This window comes from Salarias fasciatus (genome assembly GCF_902148845.1).
Source record: "Salarias fasciatus chromosome 7 unlocalized genomic scaffold, fSalaFa1.1 super_scaffold_4, whole genome shotgun sequence".
Taxonomy (NCBI): Eukaryota; Metazoa; Chordata; class Actinopteri; order Blenniiformes; family Blenniidae; genus Salarias; species Salarias fasciatus.
Window position 1 is genome coordinate 24,479,305 of NW_021941229.1, and position 18,960 is coordinate 24,498,264.

Below are 18,960 nucleotides of genomic sequence, written 5' to 3' on the forward strand. Positions count from 1 at the left end.
TCTTAAAGAAGGTTGAATGCTGCCGGCTGTCATCTCCGTACCTGAATAGTTTCAGAGCTGAAGCTTTTCCCTTCTATTCTTTGAAACAGACATCAGTCAAAACGGCCTAATTATCACCTGCTTCCATAATCTGATATTTCTCTGAGCGCTGTTTGGAGGCTGCGGGGGTGATTCAGGGGCGGCGGGCAGAAACTGACACGAGGAAGCTGGAAATAGAAACAATGACTGTCGGTTCTATGATGTTTCTGGTGATTTTTGTTCTCATTTGAATGGAAAAGTGATTAAAAAAAGGTAATTTAAAATCAGTTCATAACTGCTTTTCCTGCTAAAGCTGAGATTTGAGAAGTTTGAGCAGAAAAAAAATGGAAACAAGAAATTAATGAATGAATTGACGGATAGTTGCTGATCTTTACCTTAAACTAGGAACTCTTCATGAATAAGCACCTGTCAGTCAAAGTGAAATTTGTCACATTAAAGGAATACTCCACCCAAAAAACGATTTGGCCTCATTTTCTACTCACCCTCATGCTGAGAAACACTCTGGAGCACTTTTTTGATATTTCAAATGCAGTTGGAGATGTTTGGGGATTTTCATGGTCAACAAACAGGGACCGACAGAGCCCGACAGAAAAAACGGTCCATCAAGTCTACAAAACGTTCCCATTTTCCTTCATACTGCTCGTCTGCTGTAGTCCAAGTGGCCTGAGTAACGTCCCTAATTAATTCTTAACGAGGTCATTTAGTACATTTTAAGAGCCCAAACAGTGCGCTCTCGTACAGCTCCATTGCATGTCTGCACGCGCACCCTGAACTACGGAAGCCGCGGCAGACCAAACAACACGCTTGTGCCCTTTCAGCAGGACACCGAATTCAAAGCTTTAAAACAGTAGCCAATCACTTTTGTGATTGTCCACAGCTCGGTCACTCACAGCAGAATATAAACAGCGGAACTTCTTCTTCTACGCTTGCAATTTAGAAAAGTAGTCGCTGAAAGCGCGCAAGCGTCTGGCTTGGTCTGCCGCGGCTTCCGTAGTTAAGGGTGCGCGTGCAGACATGCAATGGAGCTGTACGAGAGCGCCCTGTTTGGGCTCTTAAAATGTACTAAATGACCTCGTTAAGAATTAATTATGGACGTTACGCGCTCAGGACACTTGGATTACAGCGGACGAGCAGTATGAAGGAAAATGGGAACGTTTTGTAGACTTTATGGACCATTTTTTCTGTCGGGCTCTGTCGGTCCCTGTTTGTTGACAACGAAAATCCCCAAACATCTCCAGCTGCATTTGAAGCGTCAAAAAAGTGCTCCAGAGTGTTTCTCAGCATGAGGGTGAGTAGAAAATGAGGCCACATCGTTTTTTGGGTGGAGTATTCCTTTAAGGATGTGAACATCCAGTCCTCCTGAAAGCACCAAATAAATCACCACAGCCTCTTTTTCAATTCGTTCGTTAGCTCAGCATTAGCATTAGCATTAGCATTGGTCATGGCTCCTCTGTCCTCTCCTCCTCGTCCTCCTCTTTCCCTTGCTCAGGTATGCTTGACGTTTGGAACATGTTCGTAACGTCTCTGCTGTTATTTTAACGTTGTGTAAAGTTAATGATGTTCTGTAGTTTCCTACACTTTTGGGTTACCTGAATGCACCTTTAAGAGTGAGTTAGCAGGCGATTGGCTGAGAGGGAGCAGGGGGCGGGGCTATGGCGTGAGGTGTTGGCTTTTTTTACTTTTTTTTAATGAACTGAATGAATGTGTTCAGAGAATAAATGAATGAATGAAGTGGTTCGATTTGTGGAAGGTACATCATGGACCAGAATGTAACAGTAAATGTTTTGCCCACGTAGATTGTGATGTACCGTATTTTCAGGATTTTACGTGTTTGCCTTCTTATGTTATTTATATTTAAAATAAAATTGCATCTCAAAATGTACAGTTGATACCATCTGTGACCACGAGAGGTCACTGTATGACCACAGAAAGCTGCTACAGCGCCTCAGAAAAACCAGTTAGTTTACATTAATACAAATTATGTAACAAAAAAGGCCCTGAAGCTGTTTCTAGGTGAAGCTGATACTGCAGGTTATAAAGCCTCTTAATGACACAGAGGGATTTACAGTAAATAGCAGGCGGCAGAAGATGTTGACCTCTCCTACTTTTCCTTTTCCCCTGAACGCAGCACTACTTCCTGGTGGTTTTTGGCCACGATGGACAGAAACCTCTGGAGCTGCGGACAGAAGAAGAGTCGGACTGTAACGAGTGGGTGGAGTTCATCCAGCAGGCCAGGTAAAGGGGAGACAACACACCAGTCGCAACGATTTAGACTTTTCCTCCTTGGTTTCTCCTTCTTCACCTTTCTCTGCTCCATCTTCTTCTCTTCCTAATATATCTACATTCTTTTAATGTTCTGTATTTTTTGTCGTTTTATTATTCATTTTGACTTTTGCTTCATTTTTGCCTTTTTTCACTTCCCTTTTTTGTTTTTCTACTCATTTTTGTCTTCTACCTTCTTTTGTCCTTTCTCTTTTACTTTCAGTTCTCTCTTACATTGTCTTCTACATGTTAAATCAAATCCACCTAAAGACCTGCCATAAAAACTAACTTCATTGAATTCCCATCAAAATCATGATTCTTGCTGAAACAGCAGCAGCTTCGAAACGGTTTGGTTAAAATAAGTCGATGCAGAGGTTCTGCATGGTCATTGTCTCCGTTGTATTAGTGTTTATTTTTTTTTCACCGGGTTTCACATGAGGAGAGCAGTGCAGGACCGGCGGTGGAGATGCAGCCGGTGATGTAACCAGCGCGGCGATACGGCACCAGTGTGACCTACATGTGAACCGCTGCGAGCGCAAACACACAACAACACTCGCTCAGATGTGAGACAAAATGTGCAAATAACACGGGGAAGATGCATCAGATGAGGCTCTCAGACTCTGGGGACAAATGTTGACAACTGTCATCAAGCGTCTCTATGGAGCAACATCAAAAACTCTGAGTGGTTTTCATTGTCTTCCTTGGACTTTTTTCTAACAGAATATTGTAGAATTAGTTTTGAGAAGCCAGTTGCAGAGCTGCTGCCTCTCTCCGAGCCTTCTGTTAGTTTTACACAAAGATGGTCGTAGCTGAAGGAGTTTAGCCTCGTCAGTCCTGGAACCGAACCGGCAGCATTTTTCTGCTGGTTTCAGAGAAGTTTCAGGCTGAAAACGCTGCAGTTTGCAGGACCCTCCACTAGTAGGTGCTGTTTGTGGCTGCGTTCACACTGCAGGTCTTGGTGCTCAATTCCGATTTGTTGCTGAAATTTGATTTTTTTTCTTTTGCGTGATCATTCACACAACATTTTAAATATAACCTCCATCAGTCTGCCGTGTGAACGTGAGTCGAAACTCCAACTCCAACCGGATCAAATGTTACGGCTGATCGGTGTTTTTGAAGTTTTCACCAGTTTGTCCAAACCCCTCCGTTCGGACTGTGATGGAGCCTTCCTTTACCGATCATCACCTGGAATCAGATCCACAACTAAAACTGAAGCTTCGACCCTGTGAAATCTTTTAGGACGTTCGCATTCACTTAAACTCACAGCAGCGTCTGAATGGAAACACTGCTGGAGATGAAACTGTAAAACAACAGCGCAGTTTTCCCTCTGTGAAATAATCTGGGTCAGTAGAGCTCCATCCTACTGGAAAGATGTGTCGACGTGCCGAGTGAACATTTTGCAGTGGAAATAGATCAGCTGCCTTTTTTTTTTTTTAAATCAGAAACACTTTCATTCTTGCAAAATTTTAATATTATGATAAAATTCCAGGACTGAATGTTTCCCCTCCAGAAGGTTTCAGAACTGACCCAGTTCTGCAGCGTTTGACGTGTTTGATGTTCTGTCGTCTCTCAGCTACTCGGACGTCATCATCGAGCGCGAGATCCTCATGCAGAAGTACATCCACCTGGTGCAGATCATGGAGACCGAGAAGATCGCCGCCAATCAGCTGCGCACTCAGCTGGAGGACCAGGACACCGAGATCGAGAGGCTCAAAGCCGAGGTGCGCGTGAGCGCCTCCACACACACACACACACACACACACACACACACACACACACACACACACACACACACACACACACACACACACACACACACTCATATGCATGGCGGCCCTCAGCTGCAGATCAAAGCTTGCAGATTGTTGTGGCGTGATGAGAAAACGCACTTAGGCCGAAGCGCAGCGGGACTCCAGCGAGCTGCAGACGCCGCCGCTCCCTCTTCCTGCCACGGCTCCGTTTCTTTCTTTTTTTTAAGCGGCCTGATGAATATTTCAGACGCTCATGTGGAGGCTGTTGATGTTGTTGTTGCAGATTGTTGTGTTGAATAAAACCAAGGAGAGGATGCGGCCGTACCAGAACAACCAGGAGGAGGAGGACCCGGATATCAAGAAGATCAAGAAGGTAAACCGAGGATGGCAAAAAACAAACAAACAAAGAAACGCAAAAAAAAAACATGAGAGAAAAAAAAAACGTCATACAGGCACAATATGTGTACAATTTACAGACCCTTCTGAGCGCCTCATATGAATATATTATCGCTTCTTTTTAACCACCAAGATCACGTAAAGTTGATAAATCTACAATTAACAGAAGTCCTGACAAACCTCGCAAATTGATCAAGTACACCGTAGTTTCTGTGGTTTTACAGATGTCCCTAAACACCTCACTTGAGTATAAAAGAACTGCAATGTACAGATCTCAGCAAACACCTCAAAAACAGATCAAATATACTGTAGGTTCTGCATTTTACAGATGCCCCTAAACATCTCACATGAGCATAAAAGAGTTGCAATTTAGAGCTGTTCCCAGACACCTCTCAAACATCAAATATACTGTAAGTTCTGCGATTTACAGATGTCCCTGAACACCTCAGAAAAGCATTAAATAGTTGCTATTTACTATAGCCTGTAAAAACCTTAAATGAGTGTATGAATGTTGAAATTTACCGATGTTCCTGAAGGCCTCACACAAGGCCTGATTCATGAAATGGTAAAACCCCCAAATTTTTAAGAATCAGTTGCACAGCCGGGGCTTAGAAATGAAAGGTCAAAGGGCGTGGTGCGTTCACGTCCCGCAGGTGCAGAGCTTCATGCGTGGCTGGCTCTGCCGGAGGAAGTGGAAGATCATCGTCCAGGACTACATCTGCTCGCCTCACGCCGAGAGCATGAGGAAGAGGAACCAGATCGTCTTCACCATGGTGGAGGCGGAGACGGAGTACGTCCACCAGCTCTCCATCCTGGTCAACTGCTTCCTGCGGCCGCTGCGCATGGCCGCCAGCTCCAAGAAGCCCCCCATCAGCCACGACGACGTCAGCAGCATCTTCCTCAACAGGTGCAGCGCCGAGCTCCCGTCACACTGAGTTTGATGGTTCAGGTTGAACTTGTAGTAAAACTCTACGATTCAAAGGAATTCCTGAGACGATATTCCGCTTCTTACTACGAATTAATACTAAATCCTGAATGTCTCGCTTGTAGAAAGATGCTTGATGCTGCAGTTCGTTGATAAATCTGCTGAACAGCTCCTATGCGTATGTCGGTGCTGTGACACCTCTCACTCATTCATGAAATGCTTAAAATTACTAAGGTTTCCATAACAACTCACATTTAGACTGTTAGTAGATACTGTGTTCTTTAAATACCTCACATGCTGACTATGAGTAGTTGCTTCGATTGACATATGGTCCATGAATGCATCACATACATTAATTTGTTAGTTAATTTGTTAGTTAATGTTAATTTGTTTCTGATAAATTTCCTGAACACCTCTCATGAAGTGTATGTCCACTGGCTCCTGCATGAGTTAAATGCTTGAGATAAGAAATTCATTTAATTCATTTAATTCGTCTTAAAACATGTTCCTGCAATTTCCACATGTCCCTGAATGCCTCACCTGCACATAATGCTGCAGTTTGTGGATTTGGGCCAAACACGTTTTTCAGCAGATTCTATGTTTTACCCATTTTACCCTGACATGCAGGACAAAGGCAGATGTTTCAATTTACAGGAGTTTCCTGAACGCCTCACATTTAGCCTCTCAGCAGATGCTGTACTTGAACACGTGTTCCCTAAATGCCTCGCATGCAGATATCGCACTAACCAGGACAGGACATGGCAGGTTTATTATTTTCATCATTCCACATGCAAACAGATGTTGAGTTATTTTCGCAGGTCCGTTGCCAAACAGTCGATTCTGTAATAATAGAATGAGGTCTTGTGCTCGACAGTGAGACGATCATGTTTCTACATGAGATCTTCCACCAAGGCCTGAAGGCTCGCATCGCCAACTGGCCCACTCTGGTCCTCGGTGAGTTCAGCAAAGCTCACCTTTCCATCTGTATATCACGCAGTCTGCATGTTTCACTCCCAAAAGACAAGCTTCACACGGATTGCGACACTATAAGATCCAAGTTTTCCACAAAGAGCTGGAATGAGCATCGATGTGGACTGAAGTCGTGTGAATTTCCTGTTTTTGATCAAATATCTCAGTTTGGAACAGAAAATGCAATGAGAACTTCATTGAATCCAACCTAAAAATGATTTCATAAGATAAGCTCACTTCACATTGCTGACTTTTATGAGGTAAATAAATTCACAGTTTATACTGAAAAAGTGATGATAGCAGCATTTATGCTGTAAATAATTCAAAATTTACATTGTTTTACAAACCTGAAAACCACCTAAAATTAGGAAATAACTTCAGCACAATTTATACCAAGTAATGTTCATTGAGTGTGAAATTTTACTCATAGTTACAATTTTCACCATGACATGTTTTTTTTTTTTAACTTGGACTTTTACTTGAGTACAAATTACAACATCAGATCGTCTTTCCACCTTCTGACGAGCTTGTGTCGTTTCCAGCCGACCTGTTCGACATCCTGCTGCCGATGCTGAACATTTACCAGGAGTTTGTCCGGAACCACCAGTACAGCCTGCAGGTTCTGGCCAACTGCAAGCAGAACAGGGACTTCGACAAGCTGCTCAAACAGTACGAGTCCAACGCCGCCTGCGAGGGCCGCATGCTGGAGACGTTCCTCACCTACCCCATGTTCCAGGTGCTGCACGCTCATTCAGACCTCCTGCGCCTCAGAGCGGCCAGTATTTTTCCTTTAGCGTCTTTTCTTACTTGTAGTGTCGTAATAAGTGATATTTCTAAAAACTGTTTGGAAAAAATTGAAAAACAAAAGTGGCCCCAGTCATTTTCCCTGAGGTACCTCTGTAATAATATGGACACAGTATCAGATGCTTCTGAGGTGCTTCGCTTTTTTGTTTATTATTTGTTGCACTAATCTTGTCCGTGTCTGTTTCAGATCCCACGCTACATCATCACTCTCCACGAGCTGCTGGCGCACACGCCTCACGAGCACGTGGAGCGCAAGAGTTTGGAGTTTGCCAAATCCAAACTGGAGGAACTCTCAAAGTAAGTGCATCGGCATCCACCAATAATAAAAACACCGCCACACCTTCCGCCATTCTGATGTTCAAAGTTAGGTCTGTGGTACAAGTTTCAATGACTTGCTGGATTGTTACCGTCAGACAAACTTTTAATTTGACAAGTTGATCAATGTCAGCTGCTTTCATTTCATAGATAATCAGATTTGTGTTTCATCTGCGTAACAATGGAAGTCAGTCTCATGACAATATTCCCCACAGGAAGCATGTATAATGTGAAGAGTAGAGGTCCTAAGACAGAACCCTGTGGAACTCCAGGTTTAGCTTTAGTCACAGCTGAATAGTCATTAACATAAACAAATTGGACCCTGTCTTATTGTGAAAATCTCTTGTCAGGATGATGCACGATGAGGTGAGCGACACAGAGAACATCAGGAAGAATCTGGCCATCGAGCGGATGATCGTGGAGGGCTGCGACATCCTGCTGGACACGAGCCAGACCTTCGTCCGCCAAGGTGAGCGTCTGCCCCCCCCCGGATCTTAACCGCCAGGTCAGGTCGGCGTTCCACCTCTCCCTCACCGCCGTGTGTGTTGGCAGGCTCCCTCGTCCAGCTGCCGTCCAGCAGTGAGCGGGGCATGCTGAGCAAGGTCCGCCTCGGCTCGCTGTCGCTCAGGAAAGAAGGAGAGCGTCAGTGTTTCCTCTTCACCAAACACTTCCTCATCTGCACACGAACGTCTGGAGGGAAACTCCACCTCCTCAAGGTGAGCCCCACCTGTGCGCTGATGGTTTTTATTTAGCTCTTGACCAAAGACCAAAGTGATTGATAACACCCTCTGGAGGCCACAGTTATCAAGATAGAAGCAATGAGGACTCCTGCACTGCGGAAAGTCACCGGCTTCTCTGCAGATGAGGCTGCTCTCAGCTTGAATGTTCATCTTTACGTCCATCATGAACGTAATTGATTTATTCTGTGTTGTTTCTCTCCATTAACAGCAAGGAGGAACGCTGTCCCTGATCGAGTGCACCCTGATCGAGGAGCTGGACGCCAACGATGAGGACTGTGAGTATCGTTCGTCTTTCAGTCGTCGTACCGCCGCCTGTCTTCAGCCGCCTGACTCTTTCCTTTCTGTCCCGTCCTCCAGACAACGCCGCTGGTCAAGGCTTCAACCACCTTCAGTTTAAGATTGTGGTGGAGCCTCCCGATGGTCAGAGCTTCTCCGTCGTCCTCTTGGCTCCGTCTCGTCAGGAAAAGGCCGCCTGGACCAGCGATATCAGTCAGGTAGGAGGCCAAAGGTCGGACGGAGAGTTTGAAGTCGCCCAAAGGGCGACCAGGTCTCACGATGTCCCGTTTCTGTTTCAGTGCATCGACAACATCCGCTGCAACGGCCTGATGACCAGCGTGTTTGAGGAGAACTCCAAGGTCTCTGTGCCACACATGATCAAGTAAGAGGAGTCAGTGAGGAACGCAATGAGTGTCTGAGGCCGTCCGTCAGAAGAAGAATAACCTTCTTCACCTCCTGACTGAACTATGTTGTGTGCCTACCAAAGGTCGGACGCCCGGCTGCACAAGGACGACGTGGACATCTGCTTCAGCAAGACGCTCAACTCCTGCAAAGTCCCGCAGATCCGCTACGCCAGCGTGGAGCGCCTCCTGGAGCGCCTGACCGACCTGCGCTTCCTCTCCATAGATTTCCTCAACACCTTCCTCCACACCTACCGGATCTTCACCACGGCCGCCGTGGTCATCGACAAGCTGGCCGACATCTACAAGAAGCCGTTCACCTCCATCCCCGTGAGGTAGGAACAGGAAAAAAACCTCCGCGGGACCTGAGAGGCCAGGAGAAGTTACAAGTCACACTCCTAAGAATCAGCTACGCCAGTCCTATTATAAAACACCTGCTGCAAACCCACGTGATACAGAGTAGTGCCAAGTGGAGTAAATAAACTACAATTTACTTTTAACTCCAGTTGTAGTGCACTCCAAATTTCAGACAATACGTCATTCGTCCTTTCTGTTTTTAGTTGTTCGGCTGCTTGTTTGGCTTGTATTGAGAAGCGAATTATATACTGAAATCTACCACCAGATGTCACTGTAGGACAACAGGATGCAGAAAAACCTGAAATATGAAGAATTTTCCCCCAAAAGAAAAGCTTAGCAAACCAGAATTAATGGTTAAAAAATAAGAGCTAAAACCTGCATCAGAAAACAGAAAGACCTCAGTGTGTGAGAGAAAAGCATAAAAATGAGGTTAATTATGAGGAAGAAATTCACTAAAGGTTCACGAACAGCAGCTGATGGATGAAGATTATCAACAGTTACATCTGCGACTCAGACGACGCTGATACCGTAACGTCATCTGTCATTAAAATAAAATAGTCCTCATCGCATAGATGAGCCGAGCCTCGATCTCGGCGGATGTTCAGTCACGTCTGTGTTGAGTTGAAGTCGATAGCTGGAGGGCCGATCATGTCCGGATGTGTCTTTCCTCATCGTCTGTCCTGCATGGCTGCTTCACTGCTTGTCCTCACTCCATCCTCATCTCCCTCTCATCCTCCTCGCCCTCACCGTCGCCGCCTCAGGATCGAGCAGCATTCATGCGACCGTCTGTCCATCATGTCCCTCTGTCCCGACTACAGTCTGAAGATCACCCAGCTGGCGCTGGACCAGTCCAAGTAATGAGCGCGAGCCTGGCTGCCGATTCTCATTCCTCTCTGTTAGCGTCAGAGCTTCAGGTCCGCTCGTCTCCTCTTCCTCAGGTCTTTGGAGCTCTTCTTCGCCACCAACCAGGGCGCCTGGGGCACCGACCCCCTGAACAACAAGTCCCCCCGTCTGTGCCGCAAGTTCTCCTCGCCCCCGCCCCTCTCCATCCCGTCCCGCACCTCCTCCCCGGTCCACTGCCGCAAGCTGTCCCTGAGCTCGCCCGTCGGCATGAAGACGGGCGTCCTGGACCTGTCCGCCACCCCGTCCTCCTCCGCCGCCAACTCCCCCACCTCCACCCACAGCCCCTCCATCTCCTCCCCGCCTCCGGGCTCCACCAGGCCCGCGTCCTCGGGCTTCTCCTCGCCGCCGCCCACCGCCACGCGCTCGCCCAGCCTCCCCCAGGCCTCGGGGGTGTGCTCGCCGCCGCCCGTGTCCACGAAGGCGCCGCTTGACCTGAGCCGCGGTCCCAGCTCCCCCGAGCTGGGCCCGGCCGGCGGGGAGGACGTCAGCGGGGAGTTGCCCCGCATCGACGCCTTCTGCGGGAAGCTGAGGCGAAGCATCCGCCGGGGTGAGTCCCTGAAACACAGCGGAAGGATGTACAGATGTTAAATGTTTTTCCATGAAGGGTCCCAACTTTTATGGAAGTAGGTTTCCTCTCAAAGTTGGTTTGAAAGTCTTTGTCACCATTTTACATTTCCAGTCAGTAACTTGAAGATGTGGTTACATTTTAAGGCCTAATGTGATCCAATGAAAAGTTGAGTTTTATGCCGATGATACAGTTTTATTTCCAGGTCGATTTTCAGATTCATAACTTATTGTCTTTTTCATGGCAAATGAATCTGGAGAATCTTGTTTGCAAACACCAGGTTTCAAACCCAAGTCGCTCAAAACTCAGTCAAAATATCAAGAAACTCTCTTGTTACGTTGAAACGTTTTCTTGCTGTAATTTTAACCAGCTTGTTTACAGCTTTTCCAGAGCTATGTGGAGGAGAACAGAGTGTGTTATTCCACTAACTTCCCGTCTAAACTGTGTGGATTTGTCGTCAGACAGTGAGCGAGTCCAACATGTTTGTCTGAAACTGATATTTCACGTGGCAGTCACAGAAACACGGCGATCCCCACATCATCTTGTTAGGTAGTCGTGAAAACCTGCAACTTATGATTATTTTTGTTGTTCACAAATATCTCAATTATCCGATTATCTTATTATATGATGATCTGTTCTTTGTGGTCTGTGATGATCCAGCGACTCCGGGGTGTCGGGCTTTAAAGTGTTGGCCGTCATTGAATGAGAGTTGAGCTTCACACTTGGCATTTCACGTGTTTCATTTTGATCCTAAACAAGTGGTCTTCCTCCACTTCCTTGCGTGTTTAACCAGCGAGCGCTGCTGCCCCCTGTACTTCCTGTAGTGAACTGCAGTGACAGATGAGCACAAAGCGGCTTCAGCAACTTAAAACAACAACATGATGCATCGACCACTTAAGTTTTTACGCCGATGTCGTCGATTGTGCCGACCAATCGTTGGCAGCCCCTATGGAAACATGACGCTCCTCATGTTACGATGTTCCGTCCACACTTAATGTGTCGTCATTCTCTGTTGTCATAGAAACAAGGCGATGTTTGGCGGGAACAAGAAAAAGTATCGCGAAGTAGTAGAAGTGTCAAATTCACATTTGTTTCCTCCAACAGGAATGAAAAATACTGATCCAGTAATCTGATTTCATTCAGATCATGAGTTAACTGTCGTGAACTCAGTGTCAGAAATCCAATTTACACACAGTTATGTTTTTAATCATCGTGTAAACAGGCAAACTGGATTATTGAGCTTTTTACCAGTTCATCTTTCTGAAATCGTGATTCACTGTGAAGGGTCACCACTCCTCAGTACACAAGTGAATGTTGGTTTTATTTAAAATATATCGGCGTTACACTACAGACGTGTTTTTTTTAGTCACTGAAATCTGAATATTTGATCGCTGAGGCGGCGGCGGTACCTCTCCCGTTCTTGCTCGCCCAGGAGTGGAAGACAGAAATGGGTCAGCGTTACCCAACAGAGGAATAATCGTGCTCTTAGACCATCTGGCTGCAGCCGACAGCTCGCTCACCATGAAAACAGCGTCGGAGCACCGGGTCAGAAAATCTCCCACAACAAGGCCGAGAGGAGAGGAAGAAAAAAGGGCCGCTGTTGGTGAGCCTCTCCGGAGAGGAAAATGAAACTGAAGGAGCGGGAAAGCTCTAAACCGGGCCTAGAATAGATAGACAGTTCAAACATAAGTATGAATGCCGCGCTCGCTCCTGCAGCGCCACGTCTCTTCAACTCAAGCTTTCTTCACTGTTTTTTATATTTTTTTAGAGGAATACAGTCAAATATGAAATAAATAGTTACTGCAATTTGAGCAAGTACAGAATATATTTAATCAGACATCACATATCGATTGACTTCTACATCAATGTTCTGCTCTCTTATTGTATATGAATGTTACTCAGCTGTCAAATGGTGAATGTGCCTAAAAAGATAACTTTAGGGGTTTTTTTTAACGTATGGCTTTGTATACAACTCAGTATGAAAGTACCATCTTTGACCACCAGATGTCACTGTATGACAACAGAAAGCTGCTACAGCACCACAGAAAAAGAAAGTCCATTACTGCTGCATTTTAACAGCAGAGCAAGAAAAACGTCTCCAAGCGGAAGTAACCTGAAGAGGAGAGGAGCAGCAGAAAGAATTCAGACTGTCAGAAGTAGAGAAACTTATCGCGATGAAGAAAACAAAGAAGGCTGAAATAATAAAAAATGAAATCATAAAGTTGTTATGGTGGAATCTGGATGTTAATGTGGATGATGTAATCCTCTTTCTGCTACTAGATTTGTTCTTCCAGATGTGACTTATAACCTGGAAATTAATAGTTTGCATAAAAAAACTCTCCTTAAATTAATCTTTTCAGGTCCTCCTTTTCTTCGCTTCTCTAACATGTCTGAATTGTCTTTCTGTGTTCAACCAGCCGTCCTGGAGTCTGTTTCGCTGGACAAGTTCATCCCCGAGTCCCCGTCCATCAGCGAGCCGGGCGACTTGTCTCCCTGCCGCTCGCCCTCCACGCCGCGTCACCTCCGCTACCGTCAGACGGGAGGTAGGAGGCGCTCTGACGCTCCGCCGCTCGTAGGAAATGTGCCGAGCGGCGCCGTCACGCTGTTTTTAAATGTCTCTGGTCCCTCGCAGCCGCCTCGGGGGAGAACTCCCGCTGCGCCATGTCGCCGGCCTCGGCGTTCGCCATCGCCACCGCCGCCGCCGGACACAGCAGCTCCCAGGGTGAGCGCGGCACGGCGTGAAGGTCAAGCGACTCGCGGTCAGCGGAGGGAACTTTTAGCACGAACGACATTAAATCACCAACAAAGTTTTCAGAGGGCTACTTACCGGGTGGCTGCAGTGACGAGAAGAGCAAAAGAAAAAGCTTTGAAACCGTCAAAATGAAAAGACAAAAGTGGAGAAATTCTGTCTCTAAAGCAGCCCAGGAATCGCAGCGATCATCAACATAAGGCAGCAGTCTGCAGCCTGTGGCTCTTTCGTCCCTCTGTAGCGGCTCCATGCAGCTTTCACAAGATGAGACATAAACATTGAACGTATTTTTATCATAGTTACTCTTCAAGATGATTTGTCTGTCTCGGTTCAAAAGGGATTCAAAAAGTGGTTCAATTGCAATTGGAAAAAATAGGTAAAAGCACAAGAAATTGGGGGAGGTGTGATGGAACACCTTAAAAAACCTGAAATGCCTTAAATTTCTGAAACAAGAAAATTAAATATGGTTGGAAAAAAAGCATGCGAAACTGCTTCAAAAACGATGGATTCGTTTAAACAGCTAAAATATCAAAATCGTCTTCAAAAAACGCTTGGAAAGAGGAGCAAAACTGTTAAAAACAGGTTAAAGAAACAGGCTAAATGTGGTTCACTATTCTGAACTGTACTTAAACATTTATAAATGCATCATAAGGTACAGTTTATAAAATGCATGAAACTTTGAAATTAGGCTAATTAGAAATATAAAGAGGCAGCTTTATAAAGGTGAAACTCCAGAACAACAACAACAACAAACAAATGACTCTTTTGGTCATAAAGAATGCAGATCCCGATATAGGAAATACACGCTGAATCTGAAATGATTAAAATACAAATACTGTATTCAAAACCCAGTGATGTTTTGACAGTTTAATTTAAAAGCTATGACTGTGTATCTATAACCTTCATCTGTTGATGCAAACTAACAAGATCATTTGTTTTTCTTTGCTGTTATTTCTTTAGTTCGCTAGTTTTAATCGGAGGTCAATAAACATAAGAAAGCTGTGAAACACTTGAACAGCAGTAAAGGCCAAACAGTGTCTGGTCATTTCAGATGAGTTTCACATTACATAAGATTATCTGCCCCTTTCAATCAGATTTCACCAAAGCTGTCAAGACAGTGAATCTGCAGTTTTATTCAGACTTGAGGAAGTGGCAGAAAACTTCCCTGCCAGTCTGAATCAGTCCAGTTGAAAGGCTGAAGACAACATATTTAGAGATACATTATTGTACTTTTTTAGTTTGAGGTTTGTCGTTTTTAAATCTAATTCATTGACATTCTGCTGCAGTTCTGTTTGAAAGTCGTCTGATCTTTATTTCTACTTCATTTGCAGCTTTTGCCAACTCTGAGAAAACCTGTGATAAAGAGTTCATCATCCGCAGAGCCGCGACCAACAGGGTTCTCAACGTGCTGCGACACTGGGTCTCCAAACACTCCCAGGTGAGTCCGCCGCCGCCGCTGCCTCCCTGAACCCACTTCCTGTTGACGCCCGGCTCGCTAGAGTCGGCTGGTCGGCGGGTTGTTTGGCGCCGGGGGAGACGAGCGTCCTGGCCGCCCGGCGTCTCGCTCTCTGGCTGGGTTCTGTGGCGGAGGCGCTCTTTGCTCGGCGTGTCTTCGCTCTGAAAGGTCAGCCTCGTCCCCGGGGGACTGGCAGGACGGCCGTCTCCACTCAGCCTTACATAAGAGCCCGTTTCCCCGGCTGGATGCTGGAAAGTGAACTTCTGTCGGTGTTTGGAACTATTATTGTTCAAAGCAGCTCAGTGGGCCGACCGGAGAACATGTCTCGCCACTTTCCCAGTGATATGCTGAGAATCCTCCCCGTTGTTTCTCCTGCAGGACTTTGAGATGAACAGCGTGTTGAAGATGGGGGTGATCAACCTGCTGGAGGAGGTGCTTCGAGACCCGGACCTGCTGCCGCAGGAGAGGAAAGCAACGACCAACATATTAAGGTGGCGCGAAAGACGCCGGGCGGTCAGTCCGTCTCCGCTCAGTCACACACAAACTCAACAGCGCCGACTGTCTCTCTGCAGTGCACTTTCTCAAGAAGAGCAAGACGACGCTCAGCTGAGGATAGAGGACATTTTACAGATGGTCAGTATTTAAACCAGCTCACCTCACACCTGGTGGTTTTTTACCGGAATGTAACGAAGAACTGACGTTTTGTCTCCCGGTTGCGGAACAGAAAAGCTGCCCGCTGCTTCACTTCATCGTGGTAAGACTGATGTTACGATGAACTTCCCACCTTTGAAACAAACTCAAGACTTTTTGGCTTTAATAGCTTCTGGATCCTGACTGCAGGTGGCGCTATACGATGGTAAATTCTCATCATCTCTCCAGAATCACTGTCACCTTCTGACTAAACCTCAGAGCCAAAGCAGCTCAGATGTCAAACATTAAATCCTGATATTTTCTACTGTTAAACAGGACGTCAAGCAGCATGAAGCCTCTTTATGAACAAAAGAGCCGTCTTCTCCAGCGTCCGATAAAATTATCCCGGAGTTGCAAAACATGATAATTGTCTGATATGAAGAAAAACTTTGGTAACACTTTACTTGAAGCACCCCTGTATAACACATTATAAGTACATTATAGTGCTGTATAACTATAGTTATGAACACTCATAAAAGATCACAATGCTTTATAGCATCAGGACCTAACCCTAACCCTGTTCTGTATAGTGGGTTATAAAGCATTGTGATCATTTATGAGTGTTTATAACAACTTATAATGTGTTATACCAGGTGCTTCAAGTAAAGTGTTACCAAAAATCTTTTCAAAATCACTGGAAGTAAAAACTGACTTATTCAAGCAGTGTCAGCAGAACAGCTCAGATGGGTTTTATTATGTTTGTAGCTGTTGTAGCCATTTTCAGAGATTTTAATTTTCACGGATTTTCCCCCTTTAAGTCATCAGTCGCTTTGAGTTTTCAAATGGTTACAGATCTTTAATCGGGGTTTTTTTTTCCTTTTTTAAATTTAATTTCTCCATTGTTTTCATTTTTGTTTTTAGCATTTTCTGTTTTTCACTTTGTTGTTCACTTTTTCTTTTCTCTCTTTTTAATATTTTTATTTTTCTTAATTTTTTCCTTTTTTTCTCCTTTTTCTTTTTAAACTTATTTTTAATTTGACTTTTTCCATGGTTTTTTTTTTGTAGTTTTAGCCATCACATTTAATCACTTTTTAGCAATTCTAGCTTTTGTGGGTGTTTTAACTGTTTCACCTTAATTATCTGGTTTTAAACTGAGATTACACTATTTTTAAAAATCATTACTGAATGCAAATAAAACAGAGATGAAAACAATATTTATTTGTTCACTGACATTACAGAACTCTGACATAGCCGCTTTATAAAACCAGCTCAGAATAAGCCATACCGGCGCCACCTGGAGTTAAAAATGTACCCACAAAAGACAAATTAAAGCCAACAAGTCCCCACAGTGAAGAATCTCTCTCCTTCATTGGTGGATTTTCAGCGTGTCTCTCCTGGAGGTTGAGGTAAAGTGTGTGTTTCCTGTTGTGTGTTGAAGGCGGAGAGTCCGAAGGCGGAGTGCTTCGAGTCCCTGTCTGCGATGGAGCTGGCCGAGCAGATCACGCTGCTGGACCACATCGTGTTCCGGAGCATCCCCTACGAGTGAGTCCGTCCCGACGCCGCGCGCGTCACGTGCGCTGTCCGAACGCCGTGCACTTCTCCCGCTGACCTCTGCGCTGTCCTGCAGGGAGTTCCTGGGTCAGGGCTGGATGAAGGTGGACAAAAGCGAGAGGACGCCGTACATCATGAAGACCAGCCAGCACTTCAACGACGTGAGCGCAGCAGCAGCTTCACGCTGTGTCCACTAGAGGGAGACACACACAGAGGAGCAGGAAGTAGCTGCACTGTGGTGAACAGTGCTGGTTAGACGTGATGGACAGACGTTGAAAATCTTTCCAAAACATTTTAAAATACAGATTAAATGGTTGTTGTAGGTTTTTCATTCATGAGGAGGAAGCGTTTCAAGCTGCTCGGTGTCGTTTTCATCAGCTCAGGAGTTATTCAGAGCCAAAACCTGAAGCTGTGGAGAGAGTTTGACGGGCTCATGTCTCTCGTCCTCCCTCAGATGAGTAACCTGGTGGCGTCCCAGATCCTGGCCCACACCGACGTGGGCTCCCGGGCCAGCTCCATCGAGAAGTGGCTGGCGGTGGCCGACATCTGCCGCTGCCTCAACAACTACAACGGCGTGCTGGAGATCACCTCGGCGCTGAACCGCAGCGCCGTCTACCGGCTGAAGAAGACCTGGGCCAAGGTCTGCAAGCAGGTCCGTGTGCTGCAGGCCCGGGAGGGGTCCTGGTCCTCAGGGGGCGGGGCTTCCGGGGACCTCCCAGTTACTACGTCTGTCACCCCCTGTAGTTCCCTGTAGTTCGCTGTAGTTTTCTGTAGCTTCTTGTACTGTAGCTGTTAATCAAGCTGCTACAATGATTTTTAATTAAAGGAATACTCCACCCAAAAAACGATTTGGCCTCATTTTCTACTCACCCTCATGCTGAGAAACACTCTGGAGCACTTTTTTGACGTTTCAAATGCAGTTGGAGATGTTTGGGGATTTTCGTGGTCAACAAACAGGGACCGACAGAGCCCGACAAACAATGGTCCATAAAGTCCACAAAATGTTCCCATTTTCCTTCATACTGCTCGTCCGCTGTAATCCAAGTGTCCTGAGCGTGTAACGTCCATAATTAATTCTTAACGAGGTCATTTAGTACATTTTAAGAGCCCAAACAGGGCGCTCTCATACAGCTCCATTGCATGTCTGCACGCGCACCCTGAACTACGGAAACCGCGGCAGACCAAGCAACACGCTTGTGCCCTTTCAGCAGGACACCGAATTCAAAGCTTTAAAACAGTAGCCAATCACTTTTGTGATTGTCCACAGCTCGATCACTCACAGCAGAATACAAACAGCGGAACTTCTTCTTCTACGCTTGCAATTTAGAAAAGTAGTCGCTGAAAGCGCGCAAGCGTGTTGCTTGGTCTGCCGTGGCTTCCGTAGTTCAGGGTGCGCACGCAGACATGCACCTAAGCTGTACCAGAGAGCCCTGTTTGAGCTCTTAAAATGTACTAAATGACCTCGTTAAGAATTAATTATTGACGTTACGCGCCCAGGACACTTGCACTTGTTATAGTTCCTTGTAGCTTCCTTTAAAATCTCATCATTTCTTGTAGTTCCCTGCAGCTCTGTGTAGTTTTCTGTAGTGTATTACAGTCTCCTGTTGCTCCAAGTAGTTTTCTGTAGTTTATCCCTATGAATTTCTGTTATGTATTTTAGTCCTTTGGCTTCCTGTACCATTCTTTTTACCTTTATGTAGTTTGTTATAGTCTCCTGTAGCTCCATGTAGTTTTCTGTAGTTCATGACAGTCTCCCATTGCTTCCTGTAACACTATGTAGCTTCATTCTCTGTAGTTTTCTGTGGTTTCCCTGCAGTATTATGTAGTTTTCTTTCATTTATTGTAGTTCCCAGTAGTTTTGTGTGGTTTAT

General features: G+C 45.6%; 1 protein-coding gene across 5 annotated transcripts in view; it reads left to right on the forward strand.

Annotated features, from left to right (window-relative positions):
- Positions 1-18,960, forward strand: part of rasgrf2a (Ras protein-specific guanine nucleotide-releasing factor 2a) — a 32,233-nt gene that overhangs the window by 9,907 nt on the left and 3,366 nt on the right. The window contains exons 2-25 of one of the 5 annotated variants that reach the window (XM_030085352.1): positions 2,168-2,274; positions 3,875-4,022; positions 4,336-4,425; positions 5,102-5,355; positions 6,248-6,327; positions 6,885-7,078; positions 7,334-7,443; positions 7,812-7,930; positions 8,014-8,177; positions 8,410-8,476; positions 8,559-8,695; positions 8,777-8,859; positions 8,965-9,213; positions 9,997-10,089; positions 10,174-10,685; positions 13,121-13,246; positions 13,336-13,425; positions 14,784-14,890; positions 15,287-15,399; positions 15,481-15,541; positions 15,633-15,662; positions 16,977-17,080; positions 17,166-17,250; positions 17,544-17,741. In XM_030085352.1, the coding sequence (XP_029941212.1) occupies positions 2,168-2,274; positions 3,875-4,022; positions 4,336-4,425; positions 5,102-5,355; positions 6,248-6,327; positions 6,885-7,078; positions 7,334-7,443; positions 7,812-7,930; positions 8,014-8,177; positions 8,410-8,476; positions 8,559-8,695; positions 8,777-8,859; positions 8,965-9,213; positions 9,997-10,089; positions 10,174-10,685; positions 13,121-13,246; positions 13,336-13,425; positions 14,784-14,890; positions 15,287-15,399; positions 15,481-15,541; positions 15,633-15,662; positions 16,977-17,080; positions 17,166-17,250; positions 17,544-17,741 (3,321 nt within the window). The remainder of the gene's footprint in view (positions 1-2,167; positions 2,275-3,874; positions 4,023-4,335; positions 4,426-5,101; positions 5,356-6,247; positions 6,328-6,884; positions 7,079-7,333; positions 7,444-7,811; positions 7,931-8,013; positions 8,178-8,409; positions 8,477-8,558; positions 8,696-8,776; positions 8,860-8,964; positions 9,214-9,996; positions 10,090-10,173; positions 10,686-13,120; positions 13,247-13,335; positions 13,426-14,783; positions 14,891-15,286; positions 15,400-15,480; positions 15,542-15,632; positions 15,663-16,976; positions 17,081-17,165; positions 17,251-17,543; positions 17,742-18,960) is intronic. The other 4 variants (XM_030085354.1, XM_030085353.1, XM_030085355.1 and 1 more) reach the window with 4 other exon arrangements.